Genomic DNA, 21,309 nt, shown 5'->3' on the forward strand with positions numbered 1-21,309 from the left:
ATTTACGGCAAAAATGATCAGAGCATTATAACCTTTATCCTTTTGTCGATAACAACTATAATGCTCCGCACCTTGAGTACCCCGACTTGACGTCTTCAATTTCACCCTATAATAAAAGGAAAATTTTACTCGACGTTAAATCTTTGTGGAAACTTCAAAGGGACACCGAAACGCTCATAGACTGTTAGATTTTAGGTCTTTTTAGGTCTGTTCTAAGTAATTTTACTTTCAACCTTACACTCGAGACATAAAGTTCATTTTCATCTAAACTTGGTAAAATTCTAATGGAGGAGTGTACTATGGTCCATACATTGTCATGTACTAATATTGCATTCGAATGTTTTATGGTTTTGTTGGTTTAGTCGATGTCTTGCTAATTAGCGACTTTAAAGCCAATTGACAAATTATAGGCTTAAAAGTAAATAATAGGATATTATATTATTGGCATCATATATTGGCAGCACCACCAGCTCAGACAGTAAACAAAAAGTTTTGTTCGATGGTCGAAAACGCGTTTCTGTTAATATTCTGATACTAGCTGTTGCCCGCGACTTCGTCCGCGTGGACTTTAGTTTATAGTTGTTCCCATACATCGATTGACTCGTTTACGCGCAAATCAGAAAAGTACCTATGTAATTGTGTGGGAACCGCACATTTTTCCGGGACAAAATCATTCCTTGTCCCAGATTCAAATTAGTATCTCCAATCTCCATGCCAAATAGTTAAGGCGAGAATCATGAAAGTTTATTGTGCGGGAACCGTACATTTTCCGGGATAAAAAGTATCCCTTGTCCTTTCCCCAAACTGAAAGTATTGCCATACTAAATTTCATCAAAATAGATTGAATAGTTTAGGCGATAATCATAAAAGTTTATTGTGCGGGAACCGTACATTTTCCGGGACAAAATTAGTATTCCTTGTCCGTTCCCGAGACTCAAAGTATCTCCATACCAAATTCCATCAAAATAGATTGAATAGTTTACGCGCAAATCATAAAAGTATATTGTACAGTAACCGTACATTTTCCGGGATAAAATGTATCCTATGTTCTTTTTCGGGACTCAAAGTATCTTTATACCAAATTTCAGCAAAATGGGTCCAACCGTTTACGCGTGATGTCGTGACCACGCGAAAAATAACGTTTCGCGCAGCTTCGGCCTCGTAATTTAGATATTTCACAGAAAATTATTCCACAAAAAATAGCCTATGATCCTTCACGTGGTCTACTTCTTATCTGTGCCAAATAACAGAAAAATTGATCCAGTAGTTCGTGAGATAAGCCCTTTCAAATAATTTCCCCCGTTTTATTCTACATTTTCCTCTATTTCTTCGTTCCTATTAGTCTTCGTGCGATAAAATATAGCCTTTACCCTTTCTCAATAAATGGGCTATCTAAAACTAAAAGAATTTTTCAAATCGGACCAGTAGTTCCTGAGATTAGTGCGTTCAAATAAGCCATTTCAAATAATGTCTCCCGTTTTTTCCACACTTTGCTCTATTTCTTCGTTACTATTAGTCTTAGCGCGATAAAATATAGCCTATAGCCTTCCTCAATAAATAGCCTATCTAACACTGAAAGAATTTTCCAAATCGGACCAGTAGTTCCTGAGATTAGTGCGTTCAAACAAACAAACAAACTCTTCCCAATTATAATATTAGTATAGATAAGGATTTTGATCGGATTATTTATTGTACATAATATTGTGTAAGTACTAGCACCCTCTGCTCCGACCTTTTCATAATATTGCCTATTCTCTTTCTCATGTAGCTAGAATATGTTATAGCCTATAGCCCAGTTACAGAACAAGCAAATAGAGTAATCAATGGCCGAACTACTTGGTGTTCCGGGACCGAGCAGCCTGTAGGTAATAGATACAAAAAATAAGAAGGAGATAATATCAAAGTTACGAAAGCAAATAACTTGAACTAGTAGTAGAAGTAGGCACATGATTGATTATATACGGAATCTATCAATACAGATTGCATCGATAGGGTGACCATCGCCAAGTTTTATACAGGACAATATTTTTTCATTAAAAAGTGAGATTTTTGCAGTAAGTATAGGTGAAAGTGTTATTTTATTCAATTACACCTTAAAATGGACACACGGTTATTGTGAATTCTGATAAAACAGACAATATAACGTTTTAAGGAATAAAATGTTCATTCAATTGGGCGAATCTGAGACAAAACATCTATAATTATAAAACTATTAATTAAATTATTAATATAACATTCTGTGCCTCGTTATTTTGATTATATATACTTTATTCTATTTATTTCTATTCTAGTTTACCTAGTACTGGTAAAATCAATAAAGCCAAACGAAAAGAGGTTAATGTTGTAAATGCACAAATCTGTTTATAGATTTATTACAAATAAAATAATAATAGTTTATACATTATACAGGAAATGGTTTTCTGGAAATCATATCACTAGATTATAATGTCAGTAGGGTAACGGCTGCGTCAGTAATGTTTTGTGAGAAAAGTAATTGGCATATTATAATTAGAAAGTTTATTTTAGGAAGTGACATAAAATTAGCTCTATTAAAACTACTTCCTTTTTAATAAAATGAATAATAATTTAACTAGCTATTTGACTTCGCTCGGTAGGTAAGTATTCGATAAAACACGAATAAAATGACATTTTCTAACAATGATTCCTAGCTAGATCGGTTTATCGCCCCTGAAACCCACTATATACTAAATTTCATGAAAATCGTTGGAGCCGATTCCGAGATTCCAATTTTAAATATATACAAGAAATGCTCGTTTAAAGATATAAGATAATAAGATAATTATTGTCATATTTGAAAATGTGCGTGGAAGGACACAATAAGTTAACATTTTGTAACATACGGACATTTAAGTACTTACCTACTTATTTTTTCCTTTATAATTTAAACAAACCTTGTAACTTATTTACTTCATCACCTGGCTAATATATCTAGCTGCACATAAAATGCACAGTTTTTTTTTTTATTTCAAATAATTTTTCCGGCCTTAAAGCCTCTATTTATGCGCAAAAACGGTAGTTTTTTTACTGTTGTGTTCTTCCACCCACGACGTTTTCATTTATGTTTTAACGTTTTGTCTGTTACTGCTTCTCGTTTATACTCCTTTACCGATGTTTGGTAATCATTTTGATCTTGAGAATGGGCAATTATCATGACAGATTTTGTGATGGAAAAATTGACGGTTCTCACGCAATAATCTAACTAAATTGAACGCAGCAAAGTCACACTACTTCGCTGCGTCAAAATTAGATAAGATTACTTTTGATTTGCGAAAATATTAAAAAACTTTTTTAAATATTTTCCTCATACAAAAGTTACCATTGCTGATGCCACCCTTTTTAGTGTTGCGTACCACAAGGGTAAAAAGTTAAAAACGGGACTCCGTTGTTTTTTTTTTTGTTTTTAGTACCTAAGTAAGTATTTAATTTTTTTCGAATAAAATATTATATGGTCACCGTAGTGTGGGGTCATTTAGTCTCGCGGCTACCGTCCGCAATTTGCAAGCAATTCCACCACCTCACCACCTCACCACCTCGCGATCCGATGTTCCCACGTTCTAACTTCTAATGCCTTATGCGTTAGTTACATGTATACGATTTACAGGACAAAGCTATGTAGGATACTCATCTGTTACTAACTTTACTTGCTTAATTTTGTCAAGAGTGTTATACAAGTGTAACAAAACTAAGCGATAATACCTTAAGTTGTGTATGTTTTCCTTGTAGAGAGTTCATGCACAATGAGAGCAGCAGCGCTGAAAGACCAACATTTTTTTTTGCTTTTGTATGGGCAAGGGCGCCAGCCGCCAGCGTCACGAGTAATGTAAAAAAAATTGGTCTTTCAGTGCTGCTACTTTTATGGTGAACTCTCTACAAGGAACACATGCACAACCTAAAGTATTATCACTTAGTTTTTTTACACCTGTGATCTGTATAATTATGTACTAACTACTAGGTTTTGTAATCGAAACTTGGTTTACGCAGAATTATCAGCAAAATGAAGGAAATTGAACAATAAACAACGTTATAATAATATTATGTTATTTATTAAATATTAGTTTACTGGTATAAGGTACCTAGTCAAAGTACTTACTTTTTGATACTTATCATTAAAATCGGTTTAGATGATTAAGTCTGAATAGGTAACAAACAAACGGACGCGCTATCGAATGTATAAAATAAGTTTGAATTAAAATAAAAGTTGCACAACAAATAGGGCGCGATAAATTTTTGTTAACTAATTGAGTGGGTCGGGTCGGAATCGATTTAATATCGATTTCTCGATTACGTTTGACGGTTGATTATTCGATTAATTGGATTAATTGCTGCCATTAATGAACGTTGAATGAGTTTAGATGACCTGACAACTGTCAGTCGAAATAAATTGCCCAATGCGATGGGTGACGATATTTTATCTGTAATAGAGTAAGTGTTATTGGAATAAAATTGATGCTGTAGTAATTGCAAGTAAAAGCGAGACAGACTGTATATTTATGGGTATGGAGTGTGTGCGGTGCTATCAAGTTGTATTGCGCGAATGTGTGGCTAGTAGCCACTGGCTACAGTGGTAATATTATTTATACAACAAATACAAATGTATTATTTATACTATCTAGTACCGGTTTAACTTTTACTCTCACCAACGGCGATAGTCAATTACAATAAGCTAATCACGTAGGTATGCTAGGATCATAGGAAAACTAGAATTGCTAATATGGATAAGGTGAAACTCCAGAAATTAATATAATATAAAAGTTAATGGCACTAAGATGTCCTGACAAATACATATTGAAATGTAAAAGTTTGAGAGCCGCTGGACTATTTCGTAGTTGTAATAAACTGTAAAGGCAATAAGGCATAGTGATATGTTTCAGTGACTAAATTATACTTGCCGATTAAGGCTTTACGGCTTCACTACATTAGTACGATAAATAAATTGAATTGAAACTGTCTGCAAATTTCAGTTTCGCTGTATGAAGGAGAGGGAAACACGACAATATTTATACTTATTCATCTCAGACGAAATTTTGTGTCTTGATTTACTGTTTGGATTTTAATTTTTAATCTTCTTCTCTGTCTCGGGGCAGTTTTGATGCTATAGTATGATAGCTTACTGAGACAGTTTCTGCTATGAGATGTTTTTGTTTGCGTTTTTTATACTTTGCATTGTATTATTGAGTCTAATGCTTATTTTGTCTGTTTAGTGTTTGTTGTCGAGAAAATCGCATCACACTTTGGTGTGACTTTTTTTTAATAAAATAATGGGGCAAACGAGCAAACGGGTCACCTGATGGAAAGCAACTACCGTCCGTCTACCGTCTACCGTCGTACGTACGTACGTACGTACTACCGTCGCCCATGGACACTCGCAACATCAGAAGAGCTGCAGGTGCGTTGCCGGCCTTTTAAGAGGGAATACGCTCTCTTCTTGAAGGTTTGCAGGTCGTATAGGTCCGGAAAAACTGCTGGTGACAGTTCGTTCCAGAGTTTTACAGTGCGCGGCAGAAAGTTACTCGAGAAACGCACCGTGGAAGACTGCCACTCATCAAGGTGATGAGGATGGTATATTTTTCACGTGGGACGATAGCGAAAAGTTGCAGGTGGTATGATTCCGAACAATTCCTCAGAGCACTCCCCGTGATACAACCGATAGAGGATGCAGAGTGAAGCTACATCTCCATAATTCCAAGGGGTCCAAGCTGTTTCGAGTGCAGTTTCCTGCATGCCTGTGTTATGTAATGGGGCCGTTACGGTTTTATTGATTTCGTTATCGGGCGTGCGCGCGATCACGATCTTATCGACAATTCGACAATAACTCGTTACTCGACTTCGATTTCACTCTCGATTGATCGGGATTGGGTACATCACTAAAATATTGTTTACATTTTATAAGTATTACTAGATGATGCCCGCAATTTTAAATGGTCGGTTGCGCCAAAATTCGTTTAACCGTACATTTTTCCGGGATAAAAAGTATCAAAGTCCTATTGCCCTTTCCCGAGACTCCAAATATCTCCAAACAAAATTTCAGCAAGATCAGTTCAGCGGTTTGGGCGCTAAGAGGTATAAGTTATAACCGACAGACAGATACACTTTTTCATTTACAATACTAGTATGGATACGTCTTTATTCTTTAACTAACTAGACGTTCCGCGTTGCTCGGCCCGCGGAAATAAGGAATTACGCATACGGCATAGATTACTATCTACTTATCTAGGATACTTAAACACATACCTTTATAACTATCATTGCACTATATTATGTAGTATGCCTACACTTTAAATTATTATAATGTAATCAAACTTCTGTAGTACATCTGACCACAGAATATAATTATATTAGTAGTACCAAGTCTGACTCAAAATAGTCAGCTACCGTATGCTTAGCATAACATTGACAAAATAACCTCGTGTCAATGTCCGACATTGATTTAATTCGCAGCGTAAACAATATTGTTGATTTCTGAACGATACGAAACGCTGCGGACATATCGCGACATCCACAATCCATTGCCTCTTATCAAGGAGAGTTTAAGAATCTAGTATTCAAAACGAGCAACGGATAACGAGCTGTATAATAAAGTCGGGGTAACGATTGAATCGGTGAAGGAAGGTCGTAGACGCCTGCCAGACGGTCGCTCGGGGCAATGACCTCGCCCCAAACAATAATGACCTAAAGGGAAATGGGAATTTAATGCATTATTTATCAACACTCTCTCTAATATTACCTTTTAATACTGCTTATTACTTTGAAACTTTCCTATCGTTTAAGTATTATTTTTTTATGTTGTAAATTCTAAAAGGCTCTCTGTGAAATACCTATAATATTTTAACAAGCTAAAACGATGACTAGTGTGTGCATAAAATGCAACCTCAATCTCTTGGCGCCATAACTTCTTGACCTCGATAAAAATGCTGGCGGGAATTTCTATTTTCTTGTAGCGATGACGTTTATTTTTTTTTACTTACTTGACTCTTCAGATAAGAGCCTGTGTCTTACATTGTTACGGTCTAGTAAATTTGCAATTTTTTTTTTATGATAGAAGGGGGCAAACGAGCAAACGGGTCACCTGATGGAAAGCAACTTCCGTCGCCCATGGACACTCGCAGCATCAGAAGAGCTGCAGGTGCGTTGTCGGCCTTTTAAGAGGGAATAGGGGAGGGTAGGGATTTGGAAGGGAAAGGAATAGGGGAGGATAGGAAAGCGAATTGGGCCTCCGGTAAACTCACTCACTCAGCGAAACACAGCGCAAGCGCTGTTTCACGCCGGTTTTCTGTGAGAACGTGGTATTTCTCCGGTCGAGCCGGCCCATTCGTGCCCACGTATAGAAAAATGAGAGTAAAACGTGCGACATCGACATAATTAAACTGTATTTCATTTTCATTAATGTTAGTGGATTTATGTTATTATCGACAATAATACTTAAGCATACGTCTTAGCATTTCAAGAATTCTTAATAAAGTTATAAATGCTTGAATTATAATCCAGAGATATTACTTACCATGAAATATTTAATATAGATTTCCAAGTTTATTAAAAACGGAAATAGGTTAATAACGTGCCTTGCTAATATTTTAACTCTTCTTTTTGTTGTACCGTACCTCAGTTTTTGAGGTTTTAGAGCGGCCGCAGACTTACAATTTTAAGTTGGCCGACTATTGTACAACTAAATTGCGTAGTTCACAATTTAATTGAACAACTTTTTAATTTGTAGGTAATCAGAAAGGAATCGCGGTTCTTATACGACTGGTGTCCAATTATTTAGTTGTACAATTTAGTTGGATGCAATTTGCGAGCTCTCATAAGTCTAGCGACTTATTATTATTTATCACCTATTGGTAGACTATGCGATTTAGTTGGCCAATTTGAGATAATTGTAAGTCTTATCTATTCATAATCGTCGTTGATTGGTTAATGTTTTGACGTTAGCCACTCAAAAACGCTAGTAAATTGACCTCCTGTCAAAAAACCTCCTACCCGGACGTAAACATTTTGAAATTAGAAACCGAAGAATGGATGCAAGCAATTTGATCCGCTCTGGACACGTGTAATTTGATCCAATTGTTTTTTTTTCTATCGGATGCCAGCAAAGTGCGTGGTGTTATTCCACTTTCGTATTACCATGGCTGGAGTGATGATTATGGCTTTTCTCACTTCCGCGTCAATCATTTTGAGCTTGTACTTTGTAATCTGATACATTGTAATTTTAATGAAATAATACTTAACCCAATTGAGATTTAAGAGTACTCAAACTGTGGGATAGAACTCGAACTGTGGGATAGAAATTAAGAAAATTATAATTCCAATATCGTAAAAGTGGACTCCACACCCAGGACAAAACATAGGTAGCCTTTAAAAGAATTAAACAAGAAGAAGAACAAGAGATTATTAAAATCGATTCAGAAGCTTTATGTTTTCTTAGCCTATTATCCGTTCCGTCCTAGTATCCGTTAATAAAATCATTTCTGCATGATCAATTCAAAATTAAATTCACGAAACCGTAACATTAAATCCGATACGATTAATTTTCACATTGACATTCGACAGTGTAACTCCATTGCAATATGGCATAGGTTCGTCGGATTTAACTAGGCCTTTTGACGCTACATAATAATATTATATTCACAGTTATATTACCTATGAATTTACTCGAAACTGTGCCTTATGTCCTCAGCGTAACGTTTCTGTCAGAAGTAAAATAAGGTGCAGGGATTACCTAATAATGCGATGTCTACCTAATTTATATAGGATAGGATGTGTTCCGAATTTTATACCAGTATACTGGCTCATGGGTCATGACGTCTACAATCGACGATATAGGTACTGTTGATTTGTTCTAAAAGCTATGTCATTCCATTTACGTATACGGTATAATATGACTTTGTGGGGATGTCATTATGAAAATATTATGTCACACCAGTGGCACACCAGAGTACTTTGTCAAAATGCACTAATTCCCAGTTTTGATAGCGAAGTAATAAGTTATAATATGAAAAATGTATGGGATTCGACAAAATGCATAGCAAGCGCCATGATACATGAGCGTCATAATATCAAGATTCAAGTCCCCATACATTTTTAACATCATTAATTAGGAATTGCATTTTGACTAAGCACTCTGGTGTGTGGTTTGTCCAGGGGCCAGTAGGTACAGCGTCGAATACATGACGTCTCGAGCACTGGCCGGTATACTGGGTTTTATTTCGGAACCCAGGCATTACTTGTTCCATGTATCATGTTTCAAATGGCAAGTGTGTCTGTGACACTCGGCAAAACTGAAAGTTGTATCGGGTTGCGTTCGTAAATAATTTTCTCCGACTTACGTGATACGTGTCTCATTACAGCTAACATCTCATTATTTTTGTATCATTTTGCTTGTTGATGAGGCGAAAGCGACTATGACATACGGCCACGTTGGTCCATAGATGAACTCATATCACCAGTAAATAACCATAAAAAAGCGACTACATACTTGTAGAGGGGTATATTCGTCTATACTCTATTGTCTATGCCGATTTTCGACGTCGATTGTGCATGATTCATGAAATCATGAATCATGATTCATGACACATTTTCATTAGCTTCTCCTAAATCTTACATTTGGAAGATCTTCATATAGGCTACGTCTGAAGAAGAATCCACTTTCGATTCATACGTCTCAATAATAAAAATGCCATTTTCAGAACTTCCTAATTGTTGTTTTTCGTTAATAAATAAGCCAATTTAAAAATTTTCAATTGGTATTTTTCGTTGTTGCGTATGTGTTTTAAATAACATTGAATATATTGGTATTGTATAAAGTGCGACAAGGCCTTAAATAAACGTGAGGGGGGGTGGGGGAAGCGCTGCTCGTAAAGGAGAACTGTCAAAAACTGTCAAAAATGACGTTTTTGTATGATGGCATCGTTAGTTCCTTTTTTCGCCACGTTCTTATAAAGCCTTGTCGAGCTGTAGGTACATGTTCTAATACTCTGATCAGCTGGAGGCAGGTTCTAGCCGCCCTCATATTTTCTCCTAGATAGGCTATTATTCGATAGGGGAAGCCAGCCCAAAGTGGCCATAGGAGGCAAAGTGGCCACCCTTAATATTTCGGTTATTTGTGAAGGCAGTGCGACGTTGCCGCTCTTACGCATTGTGAACATCCCGGCCCGCCCCGCGCAGTGACGCGGGAGCGGTTGGGGAAGGCGCGCGCTTGTTTTGACTAAAACATTAGAATTGCACGTTTTATTAAAAAAATGCAAGGTAAATTCTTCCTGTTTTCATTTTTTTTTTGTATGTTTGAATGCTTCTGTTGTCCCGGTGTCGTTTCTTATCTATTAAGCTTTATGTATATTGTTTTTATTCTTGAGTATGATAAAAAATGTGAGAGAAAATTATGTTTAAAACAGAACTGTTCCCAAAGGGCAAAGTGGACCGGGCAAAGCGGCCACCTGGCCGCTTTGCCCGGTCCACCATTATATATAGTTTTCTATGATAATTTTTATATTTAAATTTTTTTATAATATCTATGGACGTTTCACACCACGTCAGTCTGGCCCCGTGCTATGTACTTTAAGGACTTGTGTTTCAGGTACCAGACAACGGAAATATATTTAAGGTGCATTGGGGTAACTTCGGAAGAAAAAAAAAAGGGGATATTCCGAAAATGGCAAATAATTACCAAACAGAAAGTAATTTTGAGCTCTGGCTACATTAACCGAGACGCCAATTTAATCACCTCCCCCACTTCCTTTCCCTCGAGCCGTCAGCCGGCAGTGTATGTGCGCTAAGTTCATTTTTTCGCGCCAAGTGCAATTTTATGATTTTTTTGGGATTTTCGAAATTATCGAAATTACCCCACACTTGTTTTACACAGAAATTAGGTAAGTTACGTAATATTTTGTTTGTTTTAAAGAAGCTTTGACGTTTTTTGCTTTCCTAAGAATAGGTTATGTTGCTCTAGCTATGATTTTTAATAAACATTCGAAATAACCCCAGTGGGGTAAATTTGTTAACGAAATTTCCCCAAAAATTTTTACTACCTACCTTTTTTGTATTCATTTTACCAAAAAATTACATTTAAATATAAGAAAAAAAATCCATTTCTTGTGAACATTTGGGCTGGCCACTTTGCCCTTACCCCTATGGCCGCTTTAGGCGGGCCCTCGGGCAAAGCGGTTTTTTGACAGATTGTCGTAATATGTAAATCATGAGCTAATTTTAAGATTAGGGTCAATATGAATTATACATAACAGAAATATAATAAATACACTATCTGGTAGTACATTTTTTATTTTTAAATATATAATATTTCGTCTTTTTTTTAAATTGGCAGTTAAGGTGGCCACTTTGGGCTGGCTTCCCCTAGGCTATTATTTTTATAATGGTCCACCGTCGGCGTTCGCCCTACAGCTGCTCTGTTGCGTGTGCGCACGATATGTGCGTACTGCGTATGGCGTATGCGAGGAATTTGCTCCGACACGCACTTTCTTATTTGTGATACTAATTACTATTGATAGTTGATATACTATTCGTAATAAGTTGCTACTTGCTATTATGATTAAGGCTCACAGCGCACCTGTATAGTTGCTAAGATATATCTAAAAAATAGAGATGGGACAGAAAAAAAGAGAATTTTTTTAAACGTGGGAGAGCCATGCTTCGGCACGAATGGGCCGGCTCGACCGGAGAAATACCACGTTCTCACAGAAAGCTGTGTTTCGCCGAGTGAGTGAGTTTACCGGAGGCCCAATCCCCTACCCTATTCCCTTCCCTACCCTCCCCTATTCCCTTCCCATCCCTACCCTCCCCTATTACCCTATTCCCTCTTAAAAGGCCGGCAACGTACCTGCAGCTCTTCTGATGCTGCGAGTGTCCATGGGCGACGAAAGTTGCTTTCCATCAGGTGACCCGTTTGCTTGTTTGCCCCCTTATTTCATAAAAAAAGAATACTTATCTAGAAAATAAATACTTTCACCTAGGAAATAAGCGTTTTAGGATCTGTTACAGCACTAGCTGCTTTTTATCTATCACCATTAACCACGAATAGCCCTCATGGAAACAATTATTTCCTCGGTAGAATAGACAAAGTACCAGAGTGACATGAAAAAATCGTCTGTTGATCTCTATTCTCTAGAATCTGTCAATATTTCTATTAGCCATGCTTAGCCCCAATTTCACCAACGTCTGTTAGTGTTAACAGCTTGTTAAATTGTCATGTCCTCTCTTTTATTCATATGAAAAACGAAAGAGGTAATGTGATACTAATTCGAGCGTTAACTTTAACGGATCATGATGAAATCGGGGCTTAATCTGTTGGTCGTGTGAGGTAGTTATAGTACACAGTACTAACTACCTCACACGACCAATCTTGTTAGGTTAAAGCACTATAAATAATATCATAATGAAGGTGTTACTTTATCTTGGCTGTAACAAAGAAATAACCACTTATGTTTATAAGTTTATATTCTTCTATGATCGTTCAGGCCACCTAGTCCTTACCCATGCGCGCTGGCTCTCTTCCAACTGTTGTCTGCATTTTGGTTTGCAATATTAGCTTTTGGTGCTAAATCGAATTGGCTCAGCGAAAATTTACATAGACAGTGTTAGCTTTCTCATGTATATTTATAAAACGTTGGCATGTGTATAGACCTTAATGTTTTTCCATTTCGTCCGCTTTTAAGCCATCAATCCCTAAGCGGCAGTCGGCTGCCGCATATCAATTGAAAATCTATTGTGTCTATGATACCCACGATGGAGGTGCTACCGCCTACCCCCCAACAAAAACAGAGGGGTATTATAAGTTTCACGTGTGCGTGTGTGTGTCGGTCTGCGGCATTGTAACATCCAAATGGACCGATTTTGATGTAAGTAGTTATTTTGTTTGCTATTTGACATGATCGAGAATATTCTTAGCTGTCGTCCATCATCATCAGCTCATTCACTAAAATAATGTAGGGTTTTTCTAGTTAGGTTTTGGAGTTTTCATGTAATTTTTTTAATATAATTTATGTTTCTGTTATTTCCTTTAATGTTTCTTCGTAAAATTAACCCAAATATTTTGATAACCATCACTAATATACATACAGCGCTAAACAGTAGCATAGCCAAAAACATGGTAGCGCCAAAATGTAGAGTTATATGGCAGATTGTGCGGAGCTGCATAGCACCGTTCAGCCCGGAAGCTCAGTATTGATTCAACTGGGTGTAGTGACTAGATACTATTTCGTCTAAAGTAAAGTGCTCCAAGGCTTTAAATGAACGTGGGCGGGAGCGCTGCTAGTAAAGGAGAACTGTCAAAAATGACGTTTTTGTATGATGGCAGCGTTAGTTCCTTTCTTCGCCATGTTCATTCAAAGCCTTGTCGAGCTGTATAAAAACTTTTTTTTGTTTTTTTACAAGGCTTTAAGACTTTGAACTGAAATTCAACGTTTAAAATGTAAAAAAACTGCCAGTACAGTGAAGTTGACAAATCATTTCGTATTGCATTAAGTCTATCTGTTCTCAGTGCTACCTGTGCTACATTATATAGCATTTTTCTTTAAAATAGTGCTAAAACCTTCATGGAATACCCCTTTTGCAAAGTCATCTCTGCAATCAGAAACATGACTCGATCTCGTTCCTCAATCAAGTCTACATCTAAAAGTAAAATCGTACTTTTATTAGAAAGCGGCGTACCGTTTATGCAATATTTTGTACCAATCAACATTAATTATATCTGCCGTGTATCAACTGAAGCAGTAAATAATATCGAGATAACTAGAAACGATGAGCAAATATAAGTCCGGAGATATTTTACCTCTGGCAACACTTTTATGGTCATAGACGTAGCGATCAATTTGAAAAACGTGATTAATTTTGAATGGATAGGTATAGATAGCCTGATATTGGCGAGTAACTCATTTCTTATCTACATCTTAAACGCTTGTCAGCATCGTCATAATATTTTCTAACTCTTTACTTTGTATTCGCTGTGTAAGAGAAGGCAGGTACTTTCATTCTCCCTTTGTTATATTTTTTATACTTACTTAAGTACATAATAATATTATAATTAATATTTTACTAGAGATTAGGTACTTAAATACATTAAAAATAAATATTTGACTGATCATACTGATCATACTAAATTTAATCAAATAAAGTTCAATGGTTTTTGTATGAAGTTTTGCGCTTCACGCAAAGAACGTTCGCAAAAATGTCTGATCTCCCGCGAGCAAAAATTAAAAAGTAAACACGTCATAATCGTTCCATTTATGAAGATTGAACGTTGGCTACGTTATCCAGTGATCAGTAGCCGATGCGTTCACCAAGTTGATTTATAATAGCCAGTGTTCTCGTAGAAAACTCTACACTCTACAGTCTACACCGCAGTCCGCAACCGGTAAACTGGTAATGATATTTTCTAGAAAATTACCGAAGAAACGATCGCTTTTCTTATTACCGGCAACGTGTAATCGCACGCTGTGTAATTTTAATAAGAATATCTCATTATGCCTTATTGAGTTGGGTTTTATCGGTTTTGCTAATAGCGGTATGTTAGAAACAGGGTTTGGTTTATTGGTAATTAAAACATTGCTTGTAATTAAGCAAAGTTGAGGGTAGTTAATAATTTGTATGAGAGTAATATTGTACGTATTGGTTTAACCAGTTACCACTTACCACTATTGTTTTGTGTCTAGTGTTGGCTCGCGTTTGATTTCGCCATATGAATGGAACTGTAGTGCCGTTTTTCTATTTACTTATGAAATAAAAAAGCATAATTTTATATAAGAAGCATAGTAATTGAGGTATAACTTTTCACATTAGAGGTTTTGCATACAATTGATTCTGTAATGCACATTGATATTGGTAACTCACAAAATATGTGCTCATAAGAGAAAGAAAAAGATTCTAAAGGAAAAAAAATACGTTTGGGATTCTGGGACTACCTCGGTAAACATGTATGCGTGGCATTTTTTATCATCTTATCCATTTATTAGCAAACGTCTAGTCGCACGCAACCAACACCGTGCCGAAATCTGCCCGTGATAAAAGCTCTATGATAGTCTATACGTAATGACAGATTATAGAATACAATAAGTACTTAAATTATCTATAATATAATGAAAGTAACAATAATATAATATTACAATCGTTCCCTATACTGTAATATATTTGTAACGACAGCCATTCATCAATTCAGGCTAATTCCAATGACCTGCCCAGTCGCCAGTCGGCTATTCCCCTATTAAGGACACGCGCAATCAATAAGCTCGTGTCAGTGCTCTATGTTAGTGTTACGAGGGGTCTAGAACCTAGACATCCTAGATATATTGCCTTCTTAGCGCCAATAGGCTGTAGTCATTTATAATCTTTAAAGGAAAGGGGCCTTTGGCTTTACAGACCGACAAGGCTTTAAAGTTTAATGGACGTGGGCGGGGGCGCTGGCGGTAAAGGTGCATCGCGACCTACGATTGTCGTCGGCCGCTCGTGATGTTAAATCAGTTAACGGCCTGTTAGAGCTATCGAGCGTTCCACCATACGCTAATGTCATGTCAAATCGCCTAACACGGTATCAAATTTTAATTCCTGCTGGGGAGGTCCGTTAAATATATAACAGGCCGTTATAGGTAATAGTCAAAACAACAACTTTTTAAAGACAATATCCAATATCAATAAAAGAATCTGTTTTGACTTTTGAGTGTTGCCGCCATGTTTCGCCACATCCTTACATATTATTTATTATTTTTCATGTTATGCATAATTATTTATTTTCATTTTGTCAAAAATTCAGCCCTCGGATTTTCCTTGACATTGCAAATACACTGACTTGTATCAAAATTACCAAGCCGAAATAAGTAAATAAAAGTTTGTATCATGATTCATGTTTTCAGCTTTGACAGATCATAATTATTAACCTGGTAAATTAAAAAGAACTATTGTAGTGTAACAAATGTATGCGATCAGAGATATTTTAATTTGGTCGCATTATCTACCAGATGACGTATTATACGAATAAGGTGAAAATGACACATTGCAGCCAACATGTCGTATTAAACTTGAAGCCACATCATTGTTGCCAGTTTCGGCCCTAGGCGGTGGCGAACAGGGCAAAAAAAAAGTAGAATACAATTACTATTACGTGTACAAGTGACCGATTGATTTGTATCGCCGACCCCAACGGAAATTGATGCCCTCATGCAGGTAACGCCACGCGACCGCGGGGACAGGGATGGCCCAGTGCGGGGACAGGTGGGGATAGGTGGGGACGGGCGGGGACAGGGCACTCCATTGTCGATTGGAAACCTATTAATTTCCCACAGTGTACTGTTTCGAACTTCCGTAATTTGAGATACAGGATGTTTTGAGAAGGGGTCTTTTGTTTTTTTTTTTTTGTTTTGGTCATGAGACATTTGCCGTAGATACCTACATATTATGTAAAACAATACATTTTACTTATAAATAGGTGTACTAAATGACGCCCGTAACTTCGTTGCAATACTTTTTAGTTATATGTCCTTTCCCGCCACTCAAAGTTGTCATCAAATTTCATCCAAATAGAGCGTGAAGAGCTGGTAACAGACATATAGACATACTTTTGCATCTATTATATTAGTAAGGGACTAAGGACTTGATTACACCTACAACAGTGCTCTGTCTCGTCACTTGGCAACAAGGCCCTAATGATTTTGCTAAGATATTTTGGTAACAATCTGTAGATGGAATCGTTCTTGATCACTTGGTTTGACTTCACCATACCATAACACTATATCCGTTTTGGACGTCATGTAATGAGCTTTTGTTAAATATATCTATTTATTTATGCACCTAATTGACTGAAACTTTTAAAATTATATGTAGTATGATTTTTTGGGGAATAACAATAATGGGCAGACATCTTACAGAATTGCTTCGAATGTGTTGTGTGGTATAGGTACAACAGTTTTCAAAAATAGATTAATTATCTATACCTAATACCTATCATGCTAAATAGCATAGCCAAATTAACTTTAATAATAATATAATTAAGTAAGTAACCAAAATCCAAATTCAGCATAGAGCTAGCTTAAAATTCAGATAAAATATGTACTTATCAGTTTTTCATACGATCCACGATGTAATTATGTAATATTAGTAATTTAGTACTTAATAACCCTGTCCAGAAACGGCAGCCCGCTGTCGCATAACAATTGAAAATCTATTGTGCCTGCGATTTCCACGAATAAGGTATTAATTATTTCACTGTGTTCGTATTAAGTATAATATAAAGATTCATATTTCATACAATTTAGTTTACCTACATACTAAAAGTCGGCATAAATGTTTAATAATTTAAATATTTTTCCATAACGATCGCATATTGCATGCGTTTGGAATATCTTGATTACTGATTTATGTGCTAAAATTACAAATGGCGTCCCAACTCTAAGCGCCATACATCTGGGATTACAATCAGAAGGCATTACGCGGTGTACTTTGGTAATAATAAATGTTACTGACGACATACAAAAGGTCGATACGATAGGTTTAATACTAGAATTAAATGTTATCCGTGAAGCTAGAATTGCTATCCTACTTAACGTTTTGAGAGTGAATAACGATATTGTAAAACATTCAAAATTGGAACTTTAAATTCAAATTTTTAGATCTGTCAAACACGATTTCAAAAATGGAACGTTATTTTTTTCAGAGTGCCGAACGCGCCCAAGAGCAGCATCGGCGAGATCTTCAACGGCGACGTGCCGGACGGTGGCGCCGGTAGCCCGGTCAAGAACGGCAGCAGCAGGCCGCGCGTCCCCCGCGATACTCCCACTCGGCCCCGCGATACGCACTCCCGGCTTTTCGGCCAGGTAAGAGCGGTAAGAACTTTGCTTTTTTTTAAATTATCAGGTGGATGTCTCGGGCTCTGGCCTGCCTTAAAAAGGGCAGTAATAGAAAAATTGAAAGATGCTTAGTAGTTAGTGCTATCTAAACATCTCTGCTGTCTGTCGCAGATAAGCACCAAAGCAAGCAGAACAGTGTAAACTAGGCATAAGCCTAGGTTCAGATCAATAAACGATTGCCGTCGCCCATGATTATGAATAATACTTCAGAGAAGTTTGAAACATACACAATATCTTGTCTTAATTTCTTGTTCTCAAACCTGTAGGTTTGACTACTTTCTAGGCTTTACTACTTTCAGACTATTATTCCGTTTCTTAGCTGTACTGTCCACTCTTCTTCTTGCGACTTTAGTTTTCAAAATTTCCAACTAGTGTGAAAAACTTAGTACTCCCCTTTGAATATTAATTTTGTTTCAAGTCTGTTTCTATCTTCGTCTCTCGTATTACGTATATCTCTTTTTTGACCTATCCACGCTGTTTTTTTAGGGTTCCGTAGCCAATGGGTAAAAACGGGACCCTATTACTAAAACTTCTTTGTCTGTCGGTCTGTACGAGAAGCGCAATAGCTAGACTTCTGTCAAAGATTTTTTTTAACCTTCACTCATCTCTTCGCGTCACAATTCCAGGCCAACGGCGGGTCACCCGTGGCCCCCATGATCACCGACACGATCCGCAGCAACATCCAGTTCGGGGAGCACAACGGCAGCGGCCCGCACTCGCCCAAGAGCGTCGCGTCCACGCCCAGCCGAGGTGAGGCGCCCGCGGACCTCTGTGAGTCTGTTCAGATGTAGGCACGATATGCACAATGCTAACGCGGATCCACGTGTCGCTTTTGTTAGGTTAGTCTATGATGTAACTTTTGTAACGCATCTTACGCGTGAAATGCAGCGTAACCTAGATTTCAAGATAGAGCTACATTAAGCCTAGTAAATAGTAATATTACAATGTGCTTTACGCCTCTAGTCCACTGACGCTGCTAACTGAGAAACAGCGGCGAACCGATTTACTGTCTCATCCGCCACACGACAATGCGTTATATTGCATCTCGCTCTATTCCTGTTTCACAGATATTTCGCAGTTCACAGCGTCTGTGGACTAGAGGCGTAAGAGCTTTTCTGCCGCAGTTACATTCATAAGAGAAATGTAATTACGAGAATAATAAAGATAACTTGTTATGTTGACACTGGATCCGCGTTTGATGATACCTACGTAAAAGTGGAATTGAAGTCTAGATGTGCTATTTGTATCTGAACAGCTGTAAAAACTTAGAAAGCTTGCTAAAGCTATATTTTGGCATAAAGCTAATTTTGACGTACGTTAAGTATCTACTAACAATCATAAAGCTAGAAAATACATTATGTATGGTCTTAGGTTAATCTTAAATTTTTAACATATTCTACATATAAGAATGACGCACCTATTTAGGTACCTACTCTATAATTTATAAATTCCTTCTACTCTCTTATTTACTCGTTGCATAAACACAAAGACAATACTTGTTTAAGAAGGTGTAACTTGTAAATTGCCCAACATTAATTTTATTGTCATGATGCTATCTTCCCATTTCAATAAAAAATATCAGATTTGACATACTTAAACAAACGAAACAGCTCATTACAAGGGAGAAAGTAAGACAAAGGGCATGAGAATTCTTCGCTTGCGTAACAGTTGTCAATTTTCAAAATTAGAACGACCAAATACTTTTTTACTGGGCCAAGAAGATATTTTTAATGGCAATATTTTAAGTGGCCAAGACGACGTTTTGAATTGAGAACCACAGATAAAAAACAACATTATTTTTAAATTAGTGATGTGAGACTGTAATTCGATATTCGGGATTCCATTCCACTTTCGAAGGAAATGAACCGTGCACGAGCAATCAGAACCTGTCACAACTATGTGATGGTACTGTCAATCTACACTTGCACCTTGCACGCTGTCAACGTTAAATTAATTATGTAATGATGATTAATGACATAATTACGATGTAATAAATCATTATGGAAGAATTGAGTGAGTTGACATGTAAACAAAGTTTATTTTAAATTGTGTTTAATCTTGATTTGTTGATTCGGAGAAGTTATAGGCTATCGATTTAAAGTTACTACTTATACCTGGTTTCTGTGTTTTTTGAGAGGAGATTATTAATTATTTACTAGTTTATTGGATTGGTTAACGCCACAACTTAACCAATGAACACCGCTGTGTAACAGAACTCCTGTCAATAAATCTAAGAAACTAGTATTACGAGTCCAACAGAACTTCTACTCCATCATAAAGCGCTTAATCAAAGAGTTCGGACATTGGTTATGACTTATGTATGAGACCCAGAGGATTTATACCTAGGTAGTATACTTAGTTTAGTTGATGAAATGAAAACCGATTGTTCTGAATGGTCAGTACTGTACACGCCACCGAAGAGGAACCCGGTGACGGGAGACGGTGTTGAGCTGCCGCCGCCGCGCCGCCGCCACCCCGCCGCCTGTCGAGGTGCAGAAGACCCCCCCACACTCCCCCAGCCCACCCACAGATACGTCACACATACCTGGCCCCCCCACCACGTGGAGTCTACCACCAAACCCCGGCTGAATCTCGAACAGGGACCGTTTACCCTTCTCGGTTTAAAAACCGACGATCCCGAGGTGTCACATCCTGTTATCGATACTGATTCCCTGTCGCCGCAGTTGATTTTGAATCGACATTGGCCGCCGTTCCCGGCGCAACACTATTTGGAGCCGCAAGAGCACAAAGTTCATTACCATCCGCTGCCTGAACACGCGTTCGTAGGGATGACCTCAGCTTTCGGAGGACGGCCCGATCTCGACTACAAGTACAACCCTATCCCGACATTAGACGGTCCTATAGACCCGTGCGTCGTCGCCAACACTAACCCCCCTCCGACGCTGTTCAGATACGAATGGGATGGGCCAATCCCGGACGTGTCTTTACCACCCACCACTTCCGGTCCCGGTCCGAGTACCCTCACGGGATTCCCGCCGATATTCCACAAATACGTCCCGGGCTACCTGTTCGATATCAATCGGCATCCCGACGACCTCAGACATAAGACGTACTATGTAGACTATGTCCGCCAACGAGAGCGGGGTGGGTGTTCAATTTAAAATATGTTCTATCAGAGAAATAGATTCATAGGCAGATGGGGGACCTACGTATATTGGTCGCGTTACATCAAACCCAGCCGACAGATCGCAATTAACATTGAATTGACATGATCCGACTAAATAATGTGGATCTGTCAACTGCCTATTAATCAATTTCCCCGATGGTACTGTATATCACTGCACCGCGGCGGCTTGTTGCTGTTAGTACGAGAATTTCGGGACGATTCTTTGACTTTTTTAAATTAAGCACCCAGAGCCTTTAGATCGCTTCCTGTGAAATAAAGCCCGACCAGGGAAATAATGTTGCCATGCTTCTAAAACATTTTTTT

General features: G+C 37.7%; 1 protein-coding gene across 10 annotated transcripts in view; it reads left to right on the top strand.

Annotated features, from left to right (window-relative positions):
• Positions 1-21,309, top strand: part of LOC121735778 (microtubule-associated protein Jupiter) — a 181,110-nt gene that overhangs the window by 157,620 nt on the left and 2,181 nt on the right. For 3 of the 10 annotated variants that reach the window (XM_042126701.1, XM_042126707.1, XM_042126706.1), the window contains 3 exons: positions 17,666-17,834; positions 18,485-18,629; positions 20,259-20,348. In XM_042126701.1, coding sequence (XP_041982635.1) covers positions 17,666-17,834; positions 18,485-18,629; positions 20,259-20,348 — 404 coding nt within the window. The remainder of the gene's footprint in view (positions 1-17,665; positions 17,835-18,484; positions 18,630-20,258; positions 20,349-21,309) is intronic. The other 7 variants (XM_042126702.1, XM_042126708.1, XM_042126704.1 and 4 more) reach the window with 5 other exon arrangements.

The sequence above is a fragment of the Aricia agestis genome, chromosome 18 (assembly GCF_905147365.1).
Source record: "Aricia agestis chromosome 18, ilAriAges1.1, whole genome shotgun sequence".
NCBI lineage: Eukaryota > Metazoa > Arthropoda > Insecta > Lepidoptera > Lycaenidae > Aricia > Aricia agestis.